At 38.1% G+C, this 27,131-nt stretch overlaps 1 protein-coding gene across 2 annotated transcripts in view; it reads left to right on the top strand.

Moving 5' to 3' along the window:
- Nucleotides 1–27,131, top strand: part of FMN1 (formin 1) — a 391,346-nt gene that overhangs the window by 67,138 nt on the left and 297,077 nt on the right. Inside the window, exon 2 of one of the 2 annotated variants that reach the window (XM_047075352.1) lies at nt 14,588–14,766. The exons of the other annotated variant lie outside the window; for it this stretch is intronic. Within the exon in view, the coding sequence (XP_046931308.1) occupies nt 14,588–14,766 (179 nt within the window). The remainder of the gene's footprint in view (nt 1–14,587; nt 14,767–27,131) is intronic. 2 annotated transcript variants of the gene reach the window in all.

Here is a 27,131-nt window from a genome sequence, read left to right as displayed (position 1 = left end):
TGGGTATAACTCCTGTTTTAATTGTGTTGAATCCTCTGGTATGTCATTTCCCCCTAACCTTGTACTAGGGTGGTTGTTGTGGCTTTCCCTCTACATCCTTCTCATTAATAGATAGAACTGTCATTTCAAATAAAGGAAGAGAAAAGAAATTATTTGGTGCTTCCATTCATTAGCAACAACTCACTGCAGTGGATCATACTACTATTTTAAGTGACAAATTGTGAAAATTTGGCAAGGAAGTCCACTTCTGTGTATATAAACAAAATGTAAACCCACAGTAAAACTCTTACTCCTGAAATACCTATCCGTGGGATACAATTCAGCCAGTCTTCTTTGCTCTTTCAGAAGTCATTCCTGACACTCTTGTTCTTATTTATAATTTTTCAGCAACGGTAGACTCAAAAATTCCTATTCTATTATTTGTTTGGTGGAATCATTCCAGAGAAATGAACTCGAATATAGTGATAAGTTCTTTTTGACTGAAAAATATATAATGAATTCAGGTCTATTCTTAGTATAGATTTAGCTCACTTTATGGATCAGTTGCTTTCCTGAAAGATTTGCTTATGAAGTTACTTTTCTTTTAGTAAATTGATTTTTCTACTGACATGCATTTTAAATCAGAGCTGTGTTTTTCTGGTAAGACAATAGCCCCAGGACATAGTAAAATCACATTTGAGCTAATAGCAATCCCCTCAGGAAAAAGGCAATTTCCAGATAGTGATAAAATGCTGAAAACAATGATTGAACATGATTAGGGTTAATTTTATGTTTGACCATATAGATTCACAACATAAAGGATTATACTGTAATTAGCTGAACAAAACATTCTGAAAAGATCCTGACTTTTCTCATCTTCTATATGAAACCATGAAACTCATTTTGGTGGCTTAGGGGTTTTGTTGTTGTTTTGTTTTGTTTTGTTTTGTTTTGTTTTGTTTTGTTTTGTTTGGGGGCATATTATACTTTGAAGGGTGAATGAGAAACAACAAAAATATTTCCAAATGAATACAACAGAATGTGAACCATCCATTGAACTTGAAAGGAAACCCTTTGGAGAAATGGAATTCTTTGCTGTTTTTCCTTTTGGCCGTCCACAGTGTCTAATTCAGCACCGAACCAAGAGGAATAATTTTAAGAGCAAGGGTCTATATGGTGCTTATGGCATTTAGTTTCTCACATTTTCATAAATCATACTTTTATGGACATCTTATTATTTTTTTAATGTTTTTATTTATTTTTGAGACACAGACAGAGCATAAGCAGGGGAGGGACAGAGAGAGAGGGAGACACAGAATTTGAAGCAGGCTCCAGGCTCTGAGCTGTCAGCACAGAGCCTGACACGGAGCTTGAACTCACGGACTGGGAGATCATGACCTGAGCTGATGTCGGACGCTTAACCGACTGAGCCACCCAGGCGCCTCCTGATGGACATCTTATAATATCTCTTTATAGTAGATCTTGAATAACAAAATGATTATTCTAGGATAGATGCACACAAGCCAGTTTTCATCGGTTAAAGGATAGGAACATGTGTAACCTTTTAGAAGGTTAGAAAGCAACTTCTTTTTTTAGTTAAATTTTTTTGGAGAGAAAGTGAGCGGGTTAGGGACAGAGAGGAGAGAGAGAGAGAATCTCAAGCAGGCTCCAAGCTCAGCACGGAGCAAGATGTGGGGCTCCATGCAGGGCTCCACATCATCACCATGAGACCACAATCTCAGCCGAAATCAGGAGTGAGACATACCAGCCGAGCCACCTAGGCGCCCCCAAACTTCTTGTGTAAAGAGCCCAATAGTAAGTATTTTTGACTTTGCAGGCCATAATGGGTCTGCTGCTGCTTTTCTTCCTCCTCCTCTCCCACTCTCACTCTTTACCCCTCCCCTTTATCCTTCCGCTTTTTGAAAATGAAAAATGCAGGGGCACCTGGGTGGCTCCGTCAGTTAAGTACCCAACTCTTGATTTCTGCTCAGGTCATGATCTCACACTTTCATGAGTCTGAGCCCCATGTCATGCTCTGAGTTGACAGCACAGAACCTGCCTGAGATTTCCTCTCTCTCTCTCTCTGCCCTTCCCTGGCTCACACGCTCACTTTCTCAAAAATAAATAATAAAAATAAAAAATAAACTTTAAAAATGAAAAACTGCAAAAACCATTCTTAGCTCAGAGGCTATGCAAAAATAGCCTGTGTACTGTTTTCAGCCATTGGGCTGTAACTGTCAACCCCTATTTCAGATATATATTCCCAAATAGTTCTGCAAGGGTATATTCCAATTTACTCTTTTACCAGGAATCCTGGAGAGTATTTGTTTCATAGTAGCTTCTTTCTATCCTTTTAATATTAATATGAGGACATTCATTCTATACTCTTTGTTCTATAATGTTTTTCAAAGTATATAGCTTTAGATTTACTACTGTTTTGTTTTGTTTTTTGACTATGGAAGCTTAATACTCTAGATCTAGTTCAACCATATTCTATGAAAGACACTCATTTTGTAAGGCACTGAAATCAAATACATGTATCTCTAATGCATGAGAGCCTAAAAATGTGCAAGTTGCACTCTTAGCTTCCTAATGAAACCATGACCATGTTTTCTAGTAGAAGCATTTCTCCTTAGGGTGCTAAGATTCAAACCCAGTAAGCCCAAGGTTGCAAGGATAGGAAGCAAAAATTATGCAAGTGATTTATTAAGTTTAATAGTGTGAGGGCTAGTTTACCTTTGGTTCCCAGACCTATATGTTCTGAGAGGAATGGCACCATATTCTTCCTACTAGTTGAAAGCATACACTGTGATACTCGGGGTAATTGCAGAGATTTGTGCCACCATCAAAGATTTGAAAGATGCAGGGATGCTGATTTATACCATACTCCCATTTAAATTCTCTTTTGGCTAGTGAGAAAACAGATGGCTTTTAGAGAACGACTGGATTCTTGTAAATGTAATTACATGGGAAGCAATTTGCAAGCGCTGTTTCAGATATGGTATACTTACTGAATATATCAACATAGCCTCTGGTAGCTAATATGCGTTTATTGATTTAGAAAGTGCTTTATTTTCATGCCAATCAATTCATCTTCATCTGCAAGGGACAGCAGTATACCATTATTGTCTTTAGGGCAATGACAATTTACCTTTTCTCTATTGTAATATAATCTGAAAAGAGTCTGATCGTTTTGATTTCTCTCAAAATGTTACACTGGCCCATTATATTGCTGCTGTTATTCTAACTGGGTATGGTGAGCATCAGGTAGCAAGCACCCTAGATGCTTTAGTAATACACAGACATGCTACAGGATAGGAAATAAACACCATTCCTGATACCAATTACTCTATCAGTCAGAGTCCTGGGAGAAAATAGATGGTATATTCAAAAGGGATTACAGAACTGAAAATAACTTAATGAAGAGATTATGTCCAGACCAATTAAGAAAGCCAGCTTGGGTTTGAGAGGTTCCCAGAAACTAGCAAGAGCAAAAAGCCATTACTAGCCCTAGGCCAGAAGAGGGAAAGGGCGGGACAGTATTACAGGAAGCTAGTAAGGATTGGAGCATGGAAGAGGGTTATGTAGCAAGAGATGTGGTTACCGAAGATAGTAGCCAGCACCAAAATCTTGATACAGTAGGTATGGAGTGACACAACCCCTTTCGTCTTTGGCTCTCTGCTTTCTTGCTTTTTGTGTTAGATGTTCTACTCAGCTGTCTTGTGATCACTGGTTGTCTGTACATGTTTAAGGTCTGGGGACTAAAAATCTGACTGGAAGCTCTGAGTGCCTGTGAAAGGGTATTTATTGCATTTGATATTCACTGTAGAGTGATCTGGGACAGCAGTTTATGGAGGAACTGAAGGCAGTGTCAATATCTCCAGGTTCTTTCTCTAGAGCTAGTCTTATTTCTTCCAAAATAATGTTCCAGTACCTGTCTACCATAGAGACTAAAAGTGTTCTGGAAGCCTAATGGGGCAACAAAGGCTAAGACTTCAGCATTTAGCATTCAAGAAGAAGATGGTTACTGAGTCCTCTGTTTTCTGTGAGTTGACCATACATCAACTGTGCCTGATATCCCCTAGTCCAGGAAATAAATAAGATGTTGACTAGTATGGAAGAAGAGCCATCACTCAGTGTTAAGTAAGGCTATAAGTTTTCCTCTGATCACTGCTTTAGCTACATCTCAAAGATTTTCTAATTTCCCTTATGATTCTTCTGTAAACTATAAAGTAATTTTTGAAGTATGGAGTCTAATTTCCAAATATTTGGGATTTTCTGGATAGTTTTCTGTTACCGGTATCAGAATTTAATTCCATGTATTAGCAAACATATTTTTTATGATATTGATCATAAAATTTATTTTCAGATTTATTAAGACTTCTTCTTTGGCCCAGTATGTGGACAATTTTGATAAATTCCATATGCACTTGAAAAGAATATATATTCTGTAGTTATTAGATAGTGTATCTCATAAATATCAATTAGGTAAAATTGGTAATAATGTTTAGTTCTTCTATATTCCTACTGATTTTCTCTCAGCCTGTTCTATTAACTATGAAGACAAAAGTATTGAAATCTCCAAATATGGGGTGCCTGGATGGCTTAGTCAATTAAGTGTCTGACTCTGGCTCAGGTCATGATATGGTCCATGAGTTTGAGCCCCACATTGGACTCTCTGCTGTCAGTGCAGAGCCTGCTGCAGATCCTCTGCCCATCTCTCTATGCCCCTCCCCAACTTGTTCTCTCTCTCTCTCTCTCTTTCCCTCTCTCTCTCTCTCTCTCTCTCAAAATAAAGAAATAAAGGGGCGCCTGGGTGGTCAGTCAGTTAGGCGTCTGACTTCGCCTCAGGTCATGATCTCACAGTTCGTGAGTTCGAGCCCTGCATCAGGCTCTTAGCTGACAGCTCAGAGCCTGGAGCCTGTTTCAAATTCTGTGTCTCCCTCTCTCTGACCCTCCCCCGTTCATGCTCTGTCTTTCTCTGTCTCAAAAATAAATAAATGTTAAAAACAAAAATTAAAAAAAATAAATAAACTTAAAAAAGAGAACCCCCCAAGTATAATTGTGTGTGATACAGACACACACACACACATATATACACACAAAACTATCAGAACTGATAGTTCTGATAGTTTTGCTTATGTATTTTGAAGTTCTGTTACCAACTTGTTACCAAACAAATTTAAGACTGCTATTTCTTTCTAATAAAGTACTCCTTTATCATTATGAAACTTCTTTCTTTATCCCTGGTAACATAACTCATTTCAAAGGTTATTTTTGTCTGATATTAGTATAGCCACTCAAGCTTTCTGTGATTAATGTTTGTATGTATACCTTTTTCTATCCTTCTACTGTTAACCTATTTGTACTTTTATATTTAAAATGAGTTTCTTGTAGATAGCATATAGTTGATTCTTACTTTTTTACCCAGTCTGATAAACTCTGACTTTAAATTGGAGTTTTTAGGTGATTTACATTAAAAAAAATTTTTTTTAACGTTTATTAACTTTTGAGAGACAGAGAAAGAGCAGGGGAGGGGCAGAGAGAGAGGGAGACACGGAATCTGAAGCAGGCTCCAGGCTCTGAGCTGTCAGCACAGAGCCTGAGGCAGGGCTTGGACTCCAGAACCTTGAGATCTTACTTGAGCCGAAGTCAGTTGCTTAATCCACTGAGCCACCCAGGCACCCGAGGTGATTTACATTTAATGTAACTACCAATATAATTGAGTTTTAATCTAACTTCCATTTGTTTTTTGTTCCATTTTACGTAATTTTCTATCTTCTTTTGGATCGAGTACTTTCTAGGATTCCATATCATATCTACTGTTGGAGATACCATTTTTAAAAACTGGTAATTCTACAATTTATAATATACAACTTTAATTTATCACAATCTATTTTAAATTATACTGCTTCACATAGATGACTGACTTCTTACAACAAAATGTTTCCATTTCTCCTTCTTTGACGTTGTGCTATTATTGTCAGCATCTCGTATCTACGTATGTTATAAACCACACAATATACTTTTTTTACTTCAGTTAATTATATTTTTAAACAACTTCAATAATGAGAAAACCGTGTTGTGTATTAACTTATATGTTTATCATTTTTGGTGTTTTCCAAATTTTCTTCTGATTTTTTTCCTTTGCCGGGAAAATATTAACACTACTTGTGGCCTAAGTCAGTTGAAAATGAATTGTGTAGCTTTTAATTGTCTGAAAAAGTCTTTATTTTCCTTTCATTTTGGAAGATATTTTCTCTGGATGTCAAATTCTAAGTTGACTTTTTAAGTCTCTTATCTTTCAGGACCTTAAAGTTGTCATTCCATTGTCTTCTGGCATCATGTTCAGACAAGAAGTCTTTAATTATTCTTTCCTTTGGTTTTCTATATAATATTCTTATTTGCTCTGACTGCTTTTATAATATTCTTTTATCAGTGGTTTTCAGCAATGTCACTTATTATGGTTTTCTTTATGTGTATTCTCCTTAAAAGTTTGTACTTTTTATCAAATTTTTTGCAACTTTCAGCCAGTATTTCTTTAACTATTTTCTGTCTCTCCTAGACCCCTGCTTCTAATTTTACATATGTTAGACTGCTTGACTATATCCCATAGGTCACTGGGCCCTATTAATTTTAGTCTAGAAGTCAGTCACCTTTTCACTGTAAGCCTGAGGAATTCCCAGGCTCACTTCACTTGTACCTCTTTCGAGGATTATAGTCCTCCACTGCTTACTCTCAAATACCTAAAAATAGTTGTTTTCTGTATTTTGTTTCGTTTTGAGTCATTTATGATAGGAGGTTAATGCTAGGCTCTGGGTTCAGAACCCAATTTTCCTACTTACTGCACGACCCTCGGTAAAGTTAACTTCTCTATTTCATTACTTGTCTCATCTTTAAAATGGGATTACTTTAAACCGACCTTGCATGATTATTGTGAAGATTCTCAATAATGTGTAATGTATGTAAAGTGTGTGACACATAGTAAATGTCCCATACGAAGGACATTACTCCCCCTTAAGAAAATAGATTTGTGGGGAGAGAAAGTGATAAATCAGGCCTCAGCTAACGTTATTGGGCTACAGTGTAGGGCTCCTCCTTAGTACTAAGGACTGGTGGAGGAAGGGAGGTAGAAAACCAGTTGCCTAAGACACCTTGGCAAAAGGGGGCCATTTAAGAATCTGGCTGTTTCAGGGCAGCCACTATTTAGCACTGTTGAGGAACTCGTCGCTTTAGTTTCAAATCATTGATCGGTCAAGATAATTTCCAAAGTCTCTGGTTAAAAGGACAAAGGCTATTAGTAGACAACTAGATTGGCGCCGTTAGCTCTGTGAAGTCAATTGTGGGTCAAAACAGCTGGATGGAGCTAAGGCTAAGGTGGGAATTGCCTCTATTATGCAGCAATGTCTCTCAGAATTTAACATCAGAAAAATCATTAAAAAAAATTTTTTTTAAGGTTTATTCATTTTTCAGAGACAGAGACAGAGACAGAGACAGAGTGTGAGTGGGGGGGCAGAGAGAGAGGGAGACACAGAATCCGAAGCAGGCTCCAGGCTCCAAGCTGTCAGCACAGAGCCGGAACTCACAGACCTTCAGATCATGACCTGAGCCGACGTCGGAGGCTTGACCGACTGAGCCACCCCGGTGGCCCAGCATCAGAAAAATCTTGATCAGCCCTGAAGGATCAGTATGTTTTCTCCTTTTGATAATATAAGTGAAATAACCAAATGCTTTTTCATTCTTGCTTTGTTTGCCAAGACATTCAAAGTCCTATTGTGTTCTTAATCTCTTAAATGTTTACCCTTAGTTTGGCATCTGTGCCTTTTTTTTTTCCGTCTCAGTCTTATTATGTATCTTCACGTTTTGTGACTCCTGAGATGATTTCGTTTTAGAAAGAGATTTAAAAAAAAATTATTCATTATATATTTTATAATCCAAGCCTTAGTATTTTATAGTTGTTGTTTTGTTTTTTTTACATGCCCCTCAGATGTTAAGACAATTAGTAATTATGTCCTATCTCTTCAAGAGTTGGGTTCCCCATTGCTGTAACCATTCTTATAATAACTGGAACAATGTGACATAAAACAGAAAAATGTGATTCAAATTTCATTCTCGTTCTTCATTTCAATAGTAGTTTTTGTTAAAAAGCAAGTCTATTCCTTATGATCAAACATACCAAAATGGGTTGATAACTCAGGCATTTGAAGTACCAGCATTTAATTTCCTTAGCATTTACTATCTGAGAATGCACAGAGGTTCTTAATGTCTCCGGGAATACTACAAACTTCCAAATGTCATCTTTTCTTGATCTCTTCTGCACCAAACCTTGTTTAGAAGCATCTGTTCCTACCTTCTTCTATCCGTTCTAAAGCAACGTGACTCAGCATTATTTGTGCTACTTTAAATACACAGCCCTGTTTTTCAGGTATTAAAATATTCAGTATAATAGCCACAAATGAGTTTCCTGACTTCAGCAATGTTTGTCTCTCATCTAACATCGGTATTCTTTGCAGGAAAAGATCATAGAATTTAGTGTAATAATAATCATAGGCATATATATTTATATACCTCCTTAAAATGCTACATGATTTAAAGCAATGCCTATAAATAGTTTCATTCATGGCCCTAGGCTCATGTGTTTGACTTTAGGGATGATGTGTCATTGGATGTCTATGAAATGCCCTGAGGAGCTGCTCTTTTGGGAGATGATCAGCCACTTACTTGGAGCTTTCGCATTTGATGACGTGAATTCTATTTTTAGGACTTAAGCAGATTTGGGATTTGCCGCATTGGAGTGCTACTGTGAATCCTTATGAGCATAATTTTTCTTTATCTTTCTGGACAGAAAAAAAAACAAAACAAAAAACAAAAAACAAACAAACAAACAAAAAGCCCTTAACATGAGTATGTGATGTTTAATGTACCCTCTGAATACAGGTTTCTTTTCTTAAAGCAGGGATTTTTTGCATCCCCAATCAGTCTGTCACCCCCAGCCCAGGTCAAGTTTCCTAGAAGAAAACAGTTTTGAACACAGCTCACTATCGGGCATGTTATTATTATTTTTGTTTTATTAATGAGGAAGTAAAGATTCAGGGGGTTTAGTAATGCCACTAAGTTCAAACAGTTAGTAAAGGTCACAGTCAGAATTTGACACCATCTGTCAAACCATTCATATCTACTTCTTACTCAAACCCCAATATTCAAATCTGTGGATCAGCAATAACGTCCTTCTCTAAATAACATAAAAGATTTCCCTGGAACCTGGATTTTAGCTTTGCCTTGTCACTAGGTGGGTATGTTGGAGAGATCACAATCTTCCTGGGTTTCAGTTTCCTCAAGTGTAAAATGAGCAGATAGGAGATATACAAGATCCCTTCTAATTCTGAACTCTATTTCATTTCTTTTGAATTTAAGCATAACTTTAGAAATTCAGACATTGCATTTGTTTGATGGATATGGATGCTTTCCTCAAAGATTCTGAAATTGATACAGCCTACTGCCCATTCCTTCCTACTTCCTGATCTGCCCGCAGCCTTCCCCTGCCTTTGTCCACCTTCCATCTCCACCTGTCTGCCCTTGCTCGTATATTCTCCCTCCGTGTACTTCTCATCAGGAGAGTTAGAGGCTGGGATGGATAGATAAGGTGCTCTCTCAGAATTATAGCTACCTATCTGCTTAGTGACATTGTATCATTTAACATCATAAGAAATGAAAATGGGGCAGTGGGGTTGGGAAGTGTTGATCTCAAATTGACAGATACCAGCCACGAGACTATATTTTTGCCAAAGCTCTGTCTTCCTAGATAAAGGCATGAATAATTACACACAGGCCTACACCCTCTTTAGAAGTACTTAACGATGTCACTTTCCATTAGCTACACGTCTAGATTGCTGTCTCTCTTGCTTGTAAGTACATGTTTGAATAACATAACGGAAGACAACCTGTCTACCTTTACATATCAGTTCTGATATTCATGGTTGAGGAAACTTCACCTCTTTGAATTTATTTTAAGTCAAGTATGATGGATGGCCTTGGGAACTGTAGCATAGGAACAAAAACTCATGAGAGTCTCAGGCTAAGGTTTTTTTCCCCCGCTTCTCCTTTTGGAAGCATATAACCACTTCATCACTGCTGTCAAGTGAGGGCTCAGTGTGACAAGAAAATTGAAGGAGGAAGGCTGAAAGCCACTGTGATTTTGTTCCTTAGGGACTTTTGTCCAGATCTGATGATATGATATGTTTTCAAACTTCTCTTTGGAAGTGGATTTATATATCTATTATATACACACATATATTCATACTCTTTAGATAATTAAAGACAATACCAGCTAAGTAAGGTTAATTTTTCTTTTTTTTATGTTTTTTTTTTTTAACTTATTTTTGAGACAGAGAGAAAGCACAAGCTGGGGAGGGGCAGAGAGAGAGGGAGACAGGAACCAAAGCGGACAGTAGAGAGCCCGATGCGGGGCTCAAATTCATGAACGATGAGATCATGAACTGAACTGAAGTCAGATGCTTAGCTGACAGAGCCACCCAGGCGCCCCAGGTTAATTTTTCTAATGAGATGTAGTTTGTGTGTGAATCTTGGTATGAATGAGGAAATGGATATGCCATGAATTGTTGCTTGATTTTCTAAAAACCTGATATATTGAATAATTGTTTTTAGTAGGAATTACAAAATATATATTGTAGTCATTAAGCCCTCTCAGCTGAAATGGTTTAAAGTTTTTAACAGATATAGTGCTTCTGGTGGGGACAGATGATAGTCTATTGTGCAGCTATTTCAGTAAATAAACCCCAAATCTCAATGGCTCGCAGCAACTATTTATTGTTCTCATTCATCGTCCTAAGAGTTGGTTGGCCGAAGTTCACTTGATCTGATCTGGGTTGGTTCCAGGCAGCAGGACTATGTCTGGGTCTTCTCTGTGTGTCTAATTTGGGCTTCCTAGCACGTGCTTATCTCATGCTGATGGCAGAATATAGAGCAAGAGGGGAGAACATGAAATGCCTCTTAAGGCCTTGACTCAGCATTTGCATCTTGTCCCGTTGCCCACATTCAATTGGCTAACGCAAGTCACAAGGCCAGGTCCAACATCCATGGACCAGGGCAAATATACAACATCTATGCCAATGGGTGGAGCTACAAAGGCAACCAGAAAAGGCCTTGGGTGCATAATTGTAATGTGGGGAGGAACTGAAGAAGTGGGAACAATAACCCAATGTACCTCGGGTAGGGACACTTACTCCATTTTGGAAAGATGAGCTATGGAGACTGCTTCCAGTTTTAAATGGCATATTACCTTTCCTTTCTGTCTGCTTCTATTGTGTTGATAATTGACAGCAAAACCCCAGTCTGATGTTGTAGGTTAGCATCAGGAAGTGCAGCTCATCATTTGAATGGTTGGGAAAAGCACAGACTTTCAAAGTGGTCCCAAGGTAAGTTGCCCTTCCTGTACTGTGACTGTGCTCTATGTTGTATTAACAGCGGTCAGCTGTAGAATTAACCTGTGTGCATGTGTGGTTCATCAAGCTGTTGAAATGTCTTTGAGAAACAAAACAGCCAGTAAATATTGATTAAAACACAGACTTATAATATGCACATGGAAGGGAAAGACATAATTGAGTTGAGGAGACTGTTTTAAGCTTTTTGCAAAACGTCCAATGAACATCTAACACCTCAAAATCTATTTGTGTCATAAAATAAGATGACATTTGACTATTTGACGTAATATACTTACCTAATTTTAGGTAATTTTTCTCTCTTTATTACATTATTCAGTTGAAGAGAGTAATGTGGCCACTACCAATTTCAATCAATATGGACATGTGCTTTATTTTTGACTGTTCAAAAAACTTGTGTTGGTATTATTAAACCTTTCTCTTCAAAGACTTACTCTGTAAGTTTGTCATGTCCTTTCTAATGGTGAATTTGTCATTTGCACCTATTTTGTCAGACTTTTGAGAATAACAGTTTTGTTACTTATTTCTGCCCTTGGTCCTTTCCTGTCGTCCTGATCTTGACCAAAATTACTATGTGTCACCTTTATAGCTTGTGCATTTCCTTCTTAGGGATATTGTCTGGTTAGATATTAGACATTAAAAAATTGGCTTTTTAAAAATTATCTCCAAAACGAAATTATTTTTCATTGTTTGTGCCTAAACTTGATGTTGTCTATCCTCTGCATAGAGAGTGAATTGGGCTGCACTGCGCACCTTAACGAAGCATTGGTTAGCCACTGCAGGGTGTGGGAGTGTGTTTGTGTGTGCATCTGCATTTTATCAAGGACACTGGGTCCATCATGCTATCGTGGGACTTTATCGCTCTCTTATACCTAAATAATGAACTTCCAGTCACCAGACAATGTGCCTTTGATGACGTGGCTGTCTTGCCTTAGATATTGCATATTATGTTGTTTGTGATGTACGTATTATGTTTTATGTTGTTTTATTAATCTGTGTAAACTTTATCCAAAGTCATCAGCTATCCTCCCCGCCCCCCCAAAAATGAAAAGTGGAGGGATTTTAAAAGAGGGATGTGATTAGTAATTAACACATTTCAGAGTACACCAATAAATTTAAAGAGGTTGATTTCCTCTTTCTTGCCAGGTTTAAACAGAAATATTCTAGGAGAGGGATGAGCCTTATAAACGGAAGTTAAACGGAGCTTTAATCTCTCCATCTGGTAAAGCACAGCCAGCACTACCTTCCTCTCAGGGTCACTATAAGGATAAAGGGGAGGGAGGTGCTTAGCAGAGTGCTCCTCTCTGAGGTTCTTTTAGGCAGTAGCCCTTTTCTGTGACTTCTGAGAGGAGTGGGGACACTCTGCAGCACGTGAGGCCCTAAGCAAAAGCCCAGGAGATGGCCTGTCTAGAGAGTAGGTTGCAAGGGGCATGTGGAAAGGGTGAGTCCGGGTGAAGAAAAAGATCCTCTTTCTAAATGAAGGAAGAGCCTGGTTATGCCTTTCCAGACACCCTGTGTCTGCAGAGGAGATGCCTGAGGTCTTGAATTCTTACTTTCTTGGTAGCTACAGAAAAGTGTTTTGTCAACAGTCTGCCAGAGGGCAACTGTAGAGACGCTGTGACCTGTGTCACCTTCCCCTTTGACGTGTGATTGGAAACCAACCAACTGAACAAGCAAACAAAAAGCAAAACCTTGGCTGTTTTCAAATTTTCTTTCTTCTAAAATTGTACCTTAATGTAAAGGATAAGTGTGTTACCCCACAGTCCTTTTGCTAGCCAACTTAGTCTCAGCTCAAGTAACTTGTACGTCAGGTTTTCAGTATGGCAGAAGTGGTTGGCTGGCTTTGGGCCACTATCAAAGAGACACTATTACAAGAATTATGTGTAATATATACCCCATCATATACCCAGTAGTGATCTCTGTTGCCTAGTGCACTGAGCCTAAACCCTTCTGCCTAGTTGCTTAATATTTTGCCAAGGTTGCTCACTAGGAATTAAGAGAGGCCTAGAAACTTGAGAGCTGTGTGAGACTTTAGAGGTGATCTAATCTAGTGTTTTCCAAATTATGTTCCAGTGGAGTACTAGAGACTTCCAACATGCTTAACAGGTATCCTTTAAATGGATTCTGTGGTCAAATGAGTTTGGAAAACACCATCACACAGAGCTAAGCTCTTTTACTAAAGGGTGTTTCAAGGTCTTTAATATGGTAACATGAACTGTGGCTCCAAGGGATACAGCATGCAGCTTTTCTCACACCATTTGACCCTGAAGTCCTTTTGTTGTACAACATGTATTGCCATTTCAAGAATGCCAGGCAGTAGCCATATAGTCTAGTTATTAAGAGCCTGACTTCTAGTGTTTAACTGCCTGGGTTCAATACCTGGCTTTACCATTTATTGACCTTATGATCTTGAGCAAACTGCTTACCCTCTTTTGTGCTTCAGTTTCCCTGTCTAAAATGCGAGCACAAATTCTACCTGCCTATAGAGTTACTTTAAAAGTTAAAGAACAGAACTGAAAACAGTACCTGGCACATCCTTGACTATTACCATCCTAACGTAGTTTAAGTAAAAACAAGCTTAATACCCTCATTCCAGAGCAGAGGAAAGTGAGTCCCAAATAGTTCACTCATGCAGTGTCACTCATTCAACAAGTGACCAAGTGCCAATATGCATCACACACGATATTTCTGTCCCCAGAAATAAAGGCGAACATGGGGCAGTTCCTGTTCCATAAGAACACCCACACTAGTGACTAGTGACTTGGCTCAGATAACACCTTTTAGTAGTGAAACCAACAGCTCAGGCCATCCGACTTCTGTCCCTCCCTCTCATCCTCCAACTCTGTTCTGAAAGAGAATGATCTATATGGCCTGGATTGGTAAGCAAGGATAGTGACCATAGAGAATAGCCAATAGACTTCTCTTTTTAAATTGGGTATGAGGGCAAATGTTTTAAATTCTTTGTTAGTGGTGATCCAGAAAGAGTAATCGAGACAGGCACTTTTGGAAGAAAGCAAACTCTAAAAACACACCCTAGAAAGGAATGTAGGAGGTAGTATGAAATGGCCCATATACGAGACCCCAGATATGGCTGGCTTGGTGTTTTTCTTGCCACTGTGTCACTGATGGTCTTCTCTGGTTTTGTCTAGGCATCTCCTCCGAGGGCTTCCCCCGGGACTGTTTCAATGAGCAGACAGCAAGTAGAGACCTTCCCAACAGGGATGGAAGTGCATGGTTCCTGGGCTACAGAGCAGGACCAGCCTGTCCATTTCTGCTCCACGAGGAAAGGGAGAAGCCAAACAAAAGCGAACTGTACTTGGATCTCCATGTAAGTAGAAATCTTTGTGCTTGAGCTGTGATTCTTTGCGGTCAACAGAGATGTGTTTAATGGCAATTGTGTTTGTAAAACTGCTGAAGCTGCATTTTGTGGGGAGGTCATTATCTAAAAATCAGCCCATGGCAGAAAACAGATATACCTCAGTGTCTGAAATTTGTGCACCAAAAAGTGACTGTGTTTAGTGTCTACCTGAATGTTTTCAGAGTGCTCTCCTCATATCAGCTTTGCCTTGTTGTGGGAGTACCTGTTTGCTGCTTGCCACCTGTTAATATCATTTTTCTAAAAAGTTGAGAACATGTGGTAGCCAACTGATAGGCTCTGGAATCTCCAGAGCAATGCCAGCAGCCTGTCTTCCTGACACATTCTAAACCTTTCTTTCTCTCCAGGTGCTCCGTTAACAGGTGAACAAAGCAGTAGGCTGGGTTTTAGCTCCTTCCACGTTGTAGATGGCCTGATAGAGTGACCAGACTGTCATGATTGTCACCACATTTCTCTACCTCTCAGTTTCTTTTCAGAGATGGGATGAACATTAGGAATCCAAGAAAGGCTTTTCTTTCTTTCTTTCCTTCTTTTTTCTCCCTTTCTTCCTTTCTTCCCCTCCCTCTTCCTTTCTTCCTCTTCCTCTTCCTCTTCCCTTTTTTCCCATTAATTTTAATGCCCATTGGCAAGCTCGTGTCCTTGATTCCTTTTGATATCTTCCAGTTCATTATGTTCAGGCCCAGAAGAGAAAGCCCAGTGAACCTTGTGCTTTTCATAATTATAGTTGCATAGTCACTGGGTGCCACTTTAGAAAAGCATTTGACATCCCAGTTATTGTAAAAGGAGGTTTGGAATGAAGTTGAAAGATGAAAAATCTACAACCTTTTGTGAGATGAGATGAAAATTTGTAATGTTTTTGGTTTTGTCTCCCTACCTTCCAAAGTTAGGTTGTGCATCATGAGATGTGGTCAATGAAAGCAGTGTAACAGTGACATCTATTGGTCAGATCATTCTAAATTGCATTTGCTGCTACCCGAGGCTTGGGGTCTAAAGGTGTTGCAATGGATTTGTGTTGTGTGTGTGTGTGTGTGTGTGTGTGTGTGTGTGTGTGTGTGTGTTTCAGAGTTTTTATTTATTTAAGTAATCTCTACACCCAGCATGGGGCTTGAACTCACAACCCTGAGACCAAGAGTCACACACTCCTCTGACGGAGCCAGGCAGGTGCCCCTGAAATAGATTTTGAAACATCTGTGTTTTTAAAAAAATGTTTATCCGTTTTTTTAAACACATTGGCTAAACTATGTATTTCTGGTTTATTTAATTTTACTTATTTCAATTATGAAAATCATACACAATCCTTTTAGAAAATTTGAACTATGTACGAAAATTGAAAGAAAAGAAATAACCCATAATTTCAGCAGTCAAGGATACCAACTGTTAAAATTTGATAAATTTTCTTTGTATTTTTCAGAGAAAAATATGGCTTTTTTTAAATGAGGGATTTTTTTAACCTACAAGCATAGATTTTGTTTCCTCCTTTTTTTCTTTCCTTTTTTTCTCTATCAATTACTCTTACATTGCTCATCCATATTGTTACATATCGTTTCTAGATGTATTTTAAATGAATGTTCTACATTCTCATATTCTACCAATATATTCTAAATCTGAAATTTTTTTAAAAATCGTTTCTCTATTATTTGATGTTGATGTTGTTTTCAATTGTAGAATAGTCCACAATTTGGAAATAGATGGCACTACCCAACATATAATTTTTCCTATACCTCTTCTCCTCCCACCAATATTAAGGACCATTTCTTTAAGATAAACTTGGGATTATTATTTGTAAATACAAGTAAATTTAGGCTTGTGATTCATATCACCGCCTAAAAAAGGTCTTTTTCCTAAACCAGCCTTTAATGGCTTATATATTTACATATTTATAATATTTATGCATTTATGCATTTATAAATATATATATCATATATGATATAAAATTATATTGGTATATAAATAATTACATAAACATATGATAAAATATATAAATATTCCTGTTTCTTAGTTTTCCATTAATTATAATTTTTAAAAATTGGTCTGCTTTCTTTAGATCGTTTTCCACGTCAGTGGTTTTTACACCTTGGGCCCTAAGGCTTCTCACCTCCAAGCCCTCTACCGTCTTCAGACAGTACAATTTAACTCCTATGTTTTGTTTATTTTATCATTATTATTTTTTAATGTTGATATTGTAAGTAAGATTTCCATTTGAAGGGGTTCTACTCAGTAAAAGTTTTGATCACCACACCCGCTTGCAAGGAGGTCTTTCCTCTGGGAGGCTTTCAACAGTAAGGTCAGGGAGGCATGTATTGCTGTGTGATACTTGGATCAGTTTCAAATGTTAGACAGGACTGCTCTGTTTTCAGTTCTGGAACTGATTTGCAGAATTAGCATCAGGAAGTTACTTTCCTCAGCCTTTTTCTATAGGTAGGCTGCTTCTCATTAGTATGCAGAGGTGATAGCTAAAACATTTAATTGGTGGGAATTTGACACCCAGAAATCAGAATGGCCACTGGCATTAGGGCGGGAGCTACAATTAAATTCTTCAAGTTCTCTTATGTAGCCATGAATTAATTTTGTTGTTGTTGTTGTTATTGTGTAGAGCCAGAGAGGAAATATTATTTTAGGCTTTGGGGACCATATAGTCTCTGTTGTAACTACTCAATTCTTATGACAAAACAGCCATAGAGAATATGAATGAGTGAGTTTGTGCTCCAATAAATGTTTATAGATGCTGAAATTTGAAATTCAGATAATGTTCACATGTCAAGAAACCTTCATCTTTTGATTTTTTTTCCCCCCACCATTTAAAAATAAAAAGATCACTCTTAGCTTATGAGTCATTCAAAAACAGGCAGTGGGTCAGATTTGCAATTTGCCAATCTCTGCTCTAGCCCAAGAGATGGAGATCTCCTTCATTTCCACTCTCAGCTCAACCGCTCACCAGCTATGGGATTGTGGGCACTTGCTTACCTTCAGTTTCTTAATCAACTGTGTTTTGACAGAATGGAGAAGAGTAGGAACAGATGAAACAAAGAGTCTTTTAGCTATAATATTAAATTTCCTGATTCTGTTATAGGAGCGTAAGTCAACCCAAGCAATACCAATATGTGGTAAACGGGATTTATGTATTTATTTATTTATTTATTTATTTATTTATTTATTCATTCATTCATTCATTCATTCATTCATATGTTTATTTATTTTTGTGACAGAGAGAGAGAGAGACAGAGAATGAGCGAGGGAGGAGCAGAGAGAGAGGGAGACACAGAATCAGAAGCAGGCTCCAGGTTCTAAGTTGTCAGCACAGAGCCCGACGCGGAGCTCGAACTCACAGACCGCATTATCATGACCTGAGCCGGAGTCAGATGCTCAACCAACTGAGCCACCCGGACACCCCAAACGGGAATTATTTAAAGAAAACAAATAGATCTTAATATGCTCAATGCGAAATCTTTGTCCTAATAGGTGGAACCATGTCACAACTCACGTTGCAAGACCAAAATTTGTAGTCTCCTAACTCTATTTGAAGGCTCATAGGACATTCTGTGTCTCCAGTACTATCCTTCCCTTCTCCCCGAGTTTTATCGATGTATCTTGACATATAATATTGTATAAGTTTCAGGTGCAAAACATAATGATTTGATAGAAGTATAGGGGCGCCTGGGTGGCTCAGTCGTTAAGCGGCCGACTTTGGCTCAGGTCATGATTTCATGGTCCGTGAGTTCGAGCCCCGCGTCGGGCTCTGTGCTGACAGCTCAGAGCCTGGAGCCTGTTTCAGATTCTGTGTCTCCCTCTCTCTGACCCTCCCCTGTTCATGCTCTGTCTCTGTCTGTCTCAAAAATAAATAAACGTTAAAAAAAATTTAAAAAAAAGAAGTATATATTATGAAATTATTACTGTAACAAGTTTCGTTAATATCACCTCACACAGTTGCACATTTTTTTAAATTAAAAATTTTTTTTTTTAGGGGCGCCTGGGTGGTGCAGTCGGTTAAGCGTCCGACTTCAGCCAGGTCACGATCTCGTGGTCCCTGAGTTCGAGCCCCGCCTCGGGCTCTGGGCTGATGGCTCGGAGCCTGGAGCCTGTTTCCAATTCTGTGTCTCCCTCTCTCTCTCTGCCCCTCCCCTGTTCATGCTCTGTCTCTCTCTGTCCCAAAAATAAATAAAAAACGTTGAAAAAAAAAATTTTTTTAAATAAATTAAAAAAATTTTTTAACATTTATTCACTTCTGAGAGACAGAGAGAGACAGAGTGTGAGCGGGAGAGGGGCAGAGAGAGAGGGAGACAGAGAATCAGAAGCAGGCTCCAGGCTCTGAGCTGTCAGCACAGAACCCGATGCGGGGCTCAAACTCACCAACCGTGAGATCATGACTTGAGCCAAACTACGACGCTTAACTGACTGAGCCACCCAGGTGCCCCAACACATTTTTTTTTCTTGTGATGAAAACTTTAAGATCTATTCTTTTTGCAGCTTTCAAATATGCAATACAGTATTGTTTAGTCACGATGCTGTACATTACATACTCAGAATTGATTAATCTTTTAACTGGAAGTCTGTACGTTGTGACCACCTTTATCCATTCCCTGCCTCTGGCAATCTGTTCTCTGTTTCTGTGAGTTTGGTTTTTTGTTTTTTTGTTTTTTGTTTTGGTTTTGTTCTGCATATAAGTAAGAACATAAGGTATTTGTCTTTCTGGTCTTATCTCATTTAGCATAATGCCCTCCAGGCCCATCCTTATTGTCCCATGCCATGTTCATCTTTTAGTTACTGAACTGTGGGAAAATACAGAGGTTCCTTTGGGGAATGGCAGGAGGTGAGCGAGGCTGGCGTAGAGTAGATACTAGGCAAGCTCAGGGTACCATCTATTTACCAACCAGTATGTATTTCAATGTTTAAACATCCAGTGCTGCTGTCTTAGTGTCACTTGGCTGAATGTCAACCAGACTGCTGTGCAGAGAGGTTCTGTTGGGTGATTATCTTCTAGTCCTGCTTATACAAATTCTGTGGGCCATTCTGGTTGGTCTGCGAAACTCCTGAAAGACTAAAGTCAACACGCAGTCAGCTCTACTTTTGGGTCATGAGGTAGCTTAATATTGTATAGGACATACATATAGTGAAAAAATGTTTGTTTTTTTGTCTGAAAATCAAATTTAGCTGGTTGTCCTATGTTTTGTTTACTGGATCAAGCAACCCTAGGTATCAATTTGGGGGCAGCATCCAAATGCACCAAATGTGTGAATTGCTCTGGTGAATTGCATCTGTATATGATAAACCTTTGGTCATCCCAGAGTGCCCATTTAGAGTATGAACATTACAAAGTTAGCCTTAAAGGGCAGTATCTTATATACCACCAAACTAGGAGCTATCATCAGCCATGTTCCTCAGTTTTTGGTATACCTTGAACCAGATGTGTCAAAGGCAACTGATTATGGACAGACTAGAGAGTAAATGGGGTCTAACTTCTTACAGTGAGTGAAGTTTCTCAAAGATTCCATTTGAGAGGAATGTTCACTGATGAAGTTTTGGGGTGATGGCGGGGTTGAGAGCTGATGAGAGCCAAGAAATAATTCTTAAACACATCTTTGGTGCAAAAAGGTGATTTTATTAAAGCATGGGGACAGGACCCACAGGCAGGAAGAGCTGCCCTGGGGTTGTAAAGAGTGACCAGTTATATACTAAGGAATTGGGGGAGGTAAAGACAAAAGGGAGGCCTCAAGAGGGACTTTGATATGCTAAAGAGGACTCCTAAAATACCTGAGGCCTTGCTATTGTCAAGCTAAGGTGGTTTTCCTCTAGTAAGGCATTCACTTTAGGATGGTAGGGGGTTCCTGGAGAAATGTTCTACTCAAGTATTTGTCAATGGGCTATAGTTTACAAGGAAATTTAATTTTACCTACCATTTCTTTCTTGCCTTTGTTCCCCACGTCACTATTGAGGGGAGGGTGACACTAAGGGCTCTAGGAAACGGAGTGTATAGGTTTCTGGAGATTAGGCTCTTGATAAGATTGCCTTTTTCTTGTAATTTACTAAGATATTTGTAAACTGATGGAGACTCACTGTGATCTCTATCAATTAACTCTTTGTTTTCCCCTTTCCTTTGTTCTTGGGCAGCCAGGAGTACCTGAGGAATATCACAGGCATCCCACCTTGTGTGTGTGGTGGGGGTGCTGTGCTAGCTTGTACTTGACCCTCAGCTTGCCTTATGGGTTCCCACATCATATCCCCCCTGAGTAATTTTGACCACTAAATCTTTAAGGTTGCTGAAGGTGGAAGGTCTCATCTTCTGTAGCTTCTTCGGGCTGAGTAGGGGCACAGGGATGTCCCTATCTATGGTCAATATTGATCATTTGGGGAGCATATAGAGAAGTTACAAAAGGCAGAGGCAGCTGAATCCAAGGTGGACGTGTATGAACCATCTTGAGTAGCAAGGATTATCTGTTGGCTTCAAGTTATTGTAGTGATGGAGTCTTGGCCCTAGGCAGAGACACATGGGAGAAAACAGCAAAATGTAATTGGAATGACAAGAAAGAAACCGCAATAAAAGTACTTTGGTAGTTGACAGAAATGCTCCAGTCCAAGAGTTTAACCAATCATTAAAGGAAAGAGAGAGAGACTGTTTGAAGCACCAATTGGAGTATTCATGTCAGTTAGAAATCCAGAAATGTTTGCGTGGTCATCTGGAATGTATACATAGCATTTTGTTTTTATGAGAGTATAAGTTTCCACCTTGTGCAGCAGTTAAAACATCTAATGCCATCCTATTTTGTATGCATTTGAGTTATTCAGTATTTAATAATAGAATATGACGTTATTTTGAGAGTCATTTAAGGCCTTAACTGTATAACATGTGGTGTTTGACCATTATATAGACTGTTTTGTTTAGTAAACAATCAGGTAGTTAATAAGGCATTTCTTTTATAGAAACAAGAAAAATATAGGTTAATAGTCTGAGCAAATTACAAACCCAGTGTCTGCCCGTGATAAGATTTTTAGATGTCTGGCTTAAAGCCTCTTCAGATGGAGTGGAAACAGGCAGCAGGAATCAGATGTTTTTGGGTTTGAGTGTTTGTTCTTTTTTTTTTTTTTTTTTTTTGGTTTGTAATTCAAATGTCTGTGGTGATCCTTTTGAATGGCCCTTTGTAAGAAGGAACAGTAGAAATTGGGGAAAGGAGAATGAAAAAGAAAGGTACAACCATCATAAGAGAAGTTTGAGGTCTTCCACACGTTTACAGGAATAAGAAGGAAGATTAGTTTGCCCATTGGTTTTCTGTGAAGGAGGCACAGGTTTTATTTTAGAACCGGAGCCCATGAAGTGTGCTCCCTAACTTTATTGCCGGGGTGGGGGGAGTACTTAATGTGACCCAGTAGGGGCCCTTCCATTTTGGAGTTAAATCCCCTGCTGTGTTAGACTTTCAATCCTTTAAATAAACCAGGTCTTTTGGGTTTATATGGGGTGGATTTCTAGGAACTGTCCTATCAGGTTTAGGGAGGATATGGTTTGCATAGAGATTTATGAATTAACCCGGTCTTAAGTGAATAATTTAATAAAGCACTATAGTCTTTATCTATTGATAGGTCTGCAGTGAGAAAAGAATTTTCATAGACAATTGTTGGGGTGAATCCATCCCATTTTTTAGTTGTTTAATTATATGCCCATGAAGTTTTCTTATTATCCCCACAGAAAAACAAGCACAGAAGTTTGTCTATACATGAAATATTGTGACACATTTTCCAAAGTTTACCTCACGTTGTCTAGTTTAGGCAAACGTTTAAAGACAATCAGAGCTAGAATTTAACATCTATAAAGGTACGTTATTGAGACATCGTTTTTTTCTCTTAAAACCCTCATTTCCAGAGATAGCCAAATCAAGACTAATTTGTTTGTAAAACAAGTCCAGTTTTAATAAACTTGGCCTAATTATTTACATAAGGTCAGCAAGAATAGTGACTGATCATATAGATCTTTTACAATTTGCTTTGCTGGAACCCTTTATAAGGAATCTAGATTCAGGCTTTTAGTAGCCTCTCCAGGCCAGAAGCCATGCCAAGTACTTGCCATCAGTCGTGACTGCAATACATGAAGATTTGGGCAAATTCCTTTCCATGAGGTCCCCAACATATCCTGAGGTTCCTGCACCTGCCAGGAAGTGATACTCTTTACTCATCTGGTAAGGCTGCTGGGACCTCTGTAAGCAACGTATCAGGCCAACATTTCCAAGGGGCTTTATGGCTCCATGTTTCATAAAGTCAGCCTTAGTTCCTTAGAGCTATATGGTCAGATCTGAGTCTATACACGACTCTCAAATATGACATTCCAGTCAAAGCCTTGGTAAAATAACCAGTATTTCCAATGGTATCCTGTTACAAGAAGAAGATTCTTATTGAACTCACGTAAGTGATTATAATTGCCTTAAAAGAAAGAACACTCACAAGAGTTTTTGAATTTTAGAGGGTTCAGGTAGAGAGAAATGTTAAATACTCCAGTTTGTTCACAAATGAATACTTTGTCACATTCCTGTATGTCATAGATGAGCAAACGTTTAGAGAACCAGCAACACTTTAAAACAAAAGTGGCCCGTGTCCTTCAGTTCATTTAGTCCCATGTTCCTAATTCTTGTTCAGTTTGAAAGCAGCTTTTTAGTTCTGACAATTCTTACCCATCTTAGTATTAATCTTAAAGGTATTGAATACCTGTATCTGTCATGAAAGTCCTTTTTACAAATCTTGAAGATGAAACACATTTAGTATGAGCATCCGAATAATTATAAATGACAGAAATCTCAGAAATGGACATGGTTAACAATCTGATGAGAGTTCATTCTGATGCAATTGATACAGGAAATTTCATCATCTCTGTGACACCTAACACCTTGATAATCAGAGTATCAAGTGATGACCTTATTACCAAAACATTAAAACTTCAGGAATTGCATTTATATTTGAGTAGTTATAGCATTTACCCAAACAATATACTAAGGTTTACCATTATTTGTTTGACAGTGTTTCCAGAGTAACTTCACATACCAAAGAAGGCCTAATTGGTCAAAAATTCATTTACAATTTAAATCCTGGGAAATTTGTTAAAACCTTAGAAAGTTATAAGGCACATCCTAAATAGATTACAGATCATTACTAATCTTAAAACTTTAAATCATTTGTTTACCCAGCGTGGCAATGAGAGATCCTAAAGGCAAATATGTAGGGTTATATAGTTGTTAGCAAAACTTAGCTCCTTTAACATTGAGAAGTTTTAACTAAGTAATCAAAGGCTTGATAAAGACAAAACAGAAGCTTTGGTTTTCTCAGCAGACAAAAAGAGAAAAACAAACAAACAAACAATACTTTGTTTACGTTTTCTTATCAAGAACAGATCAATGGTCCAAGAAAACTTTGTCTTTTGAACAGAGAAAAATAGAATCCATTTCAACTTAGTCCGTCCTGACCACACATGAAATTCATTTCCAAAGAGTTCCCTTCAGGAACCTTCTACAACTTTCCTTGGCCTTCAGATTTTGTCCCAAGCCATTTCTCTCCAAACAACCAGTCTCATTTAGGACAAAATTACTTTCTTTTACCTTCAACAAAAAATGTATTTCCATTCCTTATATCTTTCTTACACATTTTCTACTTTTTTACATAGAGTTGCTTTTATTTCCATCAGTCTTAATTATATTTAGCAGAATTTTAACTCTTAGAGACATTAGTCCCTAGTGAAAACTTAGTAACCAATTGAGAAGCATCAAACCAGAATTGTTTGCATGGCAAATTCATGAATCAATTATCATATTTAAATAGAAATCCCCGTTTATGCCGTAAGTTCAGTTCTTACGCAATTTTCCACACTTCCCTGACATCCACCTGTCTTCTATATCCACTGTAACATAATGACAAATCTCATAGCATCTTGGATTGCTTCATAAAACTAAAAGAACTTGGCTTACTCATTGAACTCTTAATGGCTAGTGGAACTGTGACACTCACTTCTCTTTGATCTTGATCCTTACTTTATTGTCCTTATTTCCTCTTTGTCTATTCCAACATGTACTAAATAGTTGTGCATATAAAATTTGGACTCTTGAGAATGTATGGACTTTTAAAGCCTGGGAGAACATAGAATAGAACTGAGTTTTATAAAAATACTGAGAAATTTGTCTAGGAATTGTATTTAAATGAATTGGAAACATTGCAGCGGAAGTATTTTATTTGGTTTCCCTAAAATTCAGGCAATTGCTTTTTTGCCTCCTTTGAATGCATTCCACTTTTTCAGCCTCCCTTTTCTGTCTTGAAACTACAGTTCTATGCGTACTCACTGGACTGAGTCCTGCGAGCTTCACATGGTCTCTTTAAAGCCTGCTCTCCGGATTCTACATATATCATTTATGTTCCATGTGTGTATTTCAGAAAAGCATTTTTCTTCTCTCTCCAGGATACACATGGACATTTGTGGTTAAAACGACAATCCCATATGACCCATTTCGAGTTTTAAAGGAAGTAGTAGCCTTTGCCTATAGAATGCTCAGGGGACTCCTATGTTAACGTGAGGTTCCAGTGTGTATGGCCTAGTTGTTTTTCTCTTGCCTGTTGATTTTTATAGGCTTTAATTAAGCCATCTTGATTTATTATTACCATTATTTCTAAATTGCATTAAGGACTGCAGCTACTCCATAAATGTCCTGTGTATAATATGTATCATAAACTTCCCTCTCCATCTACAGAAAGTAAAAGACCTTGATTCTGGGAGCTGTTAAAACATTCTTTCAGAATATTTCATGATACTTTTTAAAGCATTGAAAGTGACAGTCATGCTGTATATACTTTGGTTTAAATGCCAAATTAAAATGATGTACAAAATGGAGGCAATAGTGAGTATATGTCATAACTCTGGGAATGTGATTCTTTCACCCACTGATCCCTGCAACTAACCATACTCTACAATGACAGCCACTATTTATCGAATGTCTTTGGTGATGAAGCAAGCACGGGGTTAGGAATATTAGCACATTCAGTTCTTAGTACAGTCCTATGAGTTAAGTATTTTTCCAATTCTATAAATGTAGATACTGGTTCAGAGATGTTAAGGAACTTGCCTCAGTGACACAGCTAGTATGTGATTAATAAGTAATTTTCGTACTGAACCCAAACAGGTCCCATTTCAAAGCCATAGCTCTTGCCTGTCTTCTCTTTGCCCTCCCTTTAACTGTGTTTGAAAAAATAGGATCGTAGCTGTGACAACGCCTACCTTACTTTTTCCTTTGTAATTTTAACGCATTCACACTTGTTTCCATATTTGTCTCTTAAAATGACTAAATTATGAGTATTAACTTAAAGCAATCCTCACTGATCAAATCAGGGCTCATAACCTTTGTTTCCCTTCTGTCCTCGGCAAATTCTTTCTAGCTTCAGTAGCCAGTTGGTTCTGGTAATGAGGTGATCTATTTTGCCTCCGTTCTGGCTTTTCCATTTGAAGGAGAACTATTACAAATACTATAGTTTGGCTTTATGGTAATGAAAAGAATGAACATTAAGAATCAGATTGATCCAGTTCAAATCCTGGCTTTGCCACTCATTGGTTGTATAATCTTAGGATTGACCTAATTTCTCTGAACCTCAGTATTAACAGCTATAGCAGTGTCCAGTACAGCAGTCACTAGCTAGAGGTGGCAATTAATTAAAGTTAAATAAAATTTAAAATTTAGCTTCTCAGTCACACTAGACACATTTTAAGTGCTCAGAGGCTACCTGTAGCTAGTATCTACTGTTTTGGACACACAGATAAAGATCATTTCCATCACTGCAGAAATTTGCACAGGACAGCATTAATCTATAAAATGGGGTTAATATAAAATGGGGTTTTCATGGAGTTATATAGTAGGGTTAAGGAAGGCACGAGAAACCTTGCATAAAGGTGCCCACTCGGGACAACATAGACCTCCTAAAAAATGCTTGTTCTCTTCCCCTTCTTCTGTCATGCATGCTCTTTTCATCCACCTTCATTTTGTTTTAGGTAAATCCATACCTGCCCTAATTTTTTCTGTTGCCTCATTTAAATATAAAATTATTTAGAAATAATACCTGGATCTTTGGTGTTTGAACTAATATTCTCAAGATAACTTGATAACTTTTACCTAAAAAAAAAATGTAAGGAAAAGGCAAAGATACACAGTTATGGCATAGCCAATGGCTATGTAGTTTTACTATTGGGGAAGAAGGAGAGTATAGGCAGGAATAGGTTACCTCTGGTTTATTAGATTCCAGATCTTCACCTAAAAGTGTTATCAAGAGCGACTTTAGCCACAATGAAATGCTTTCTTTATGGACTTCAT

This window comes from Lynx rufus, unplaced genomic scaffold, assembly GCF_022079265.1.
Source record: "Lynx rufus isolate CCGP_SWC_20201006 ecotype Redwood Valley unplaced genomic scaffold, mLynRuf1.p SCAF_13, whole genome shotgun sequence".
Taxonomy (NCBI): domain Eukaryota; kingdom Metazoa; phylum Chordata; class Mammalia; order Carnivora; family Felidae; genus Lynx; species Lynx rufus.
The sequence above is the reverse complement of the archived record's forward strand: the minus strand, read 5'-3'. Positions and strand labels throughout refer to the sequence as shown.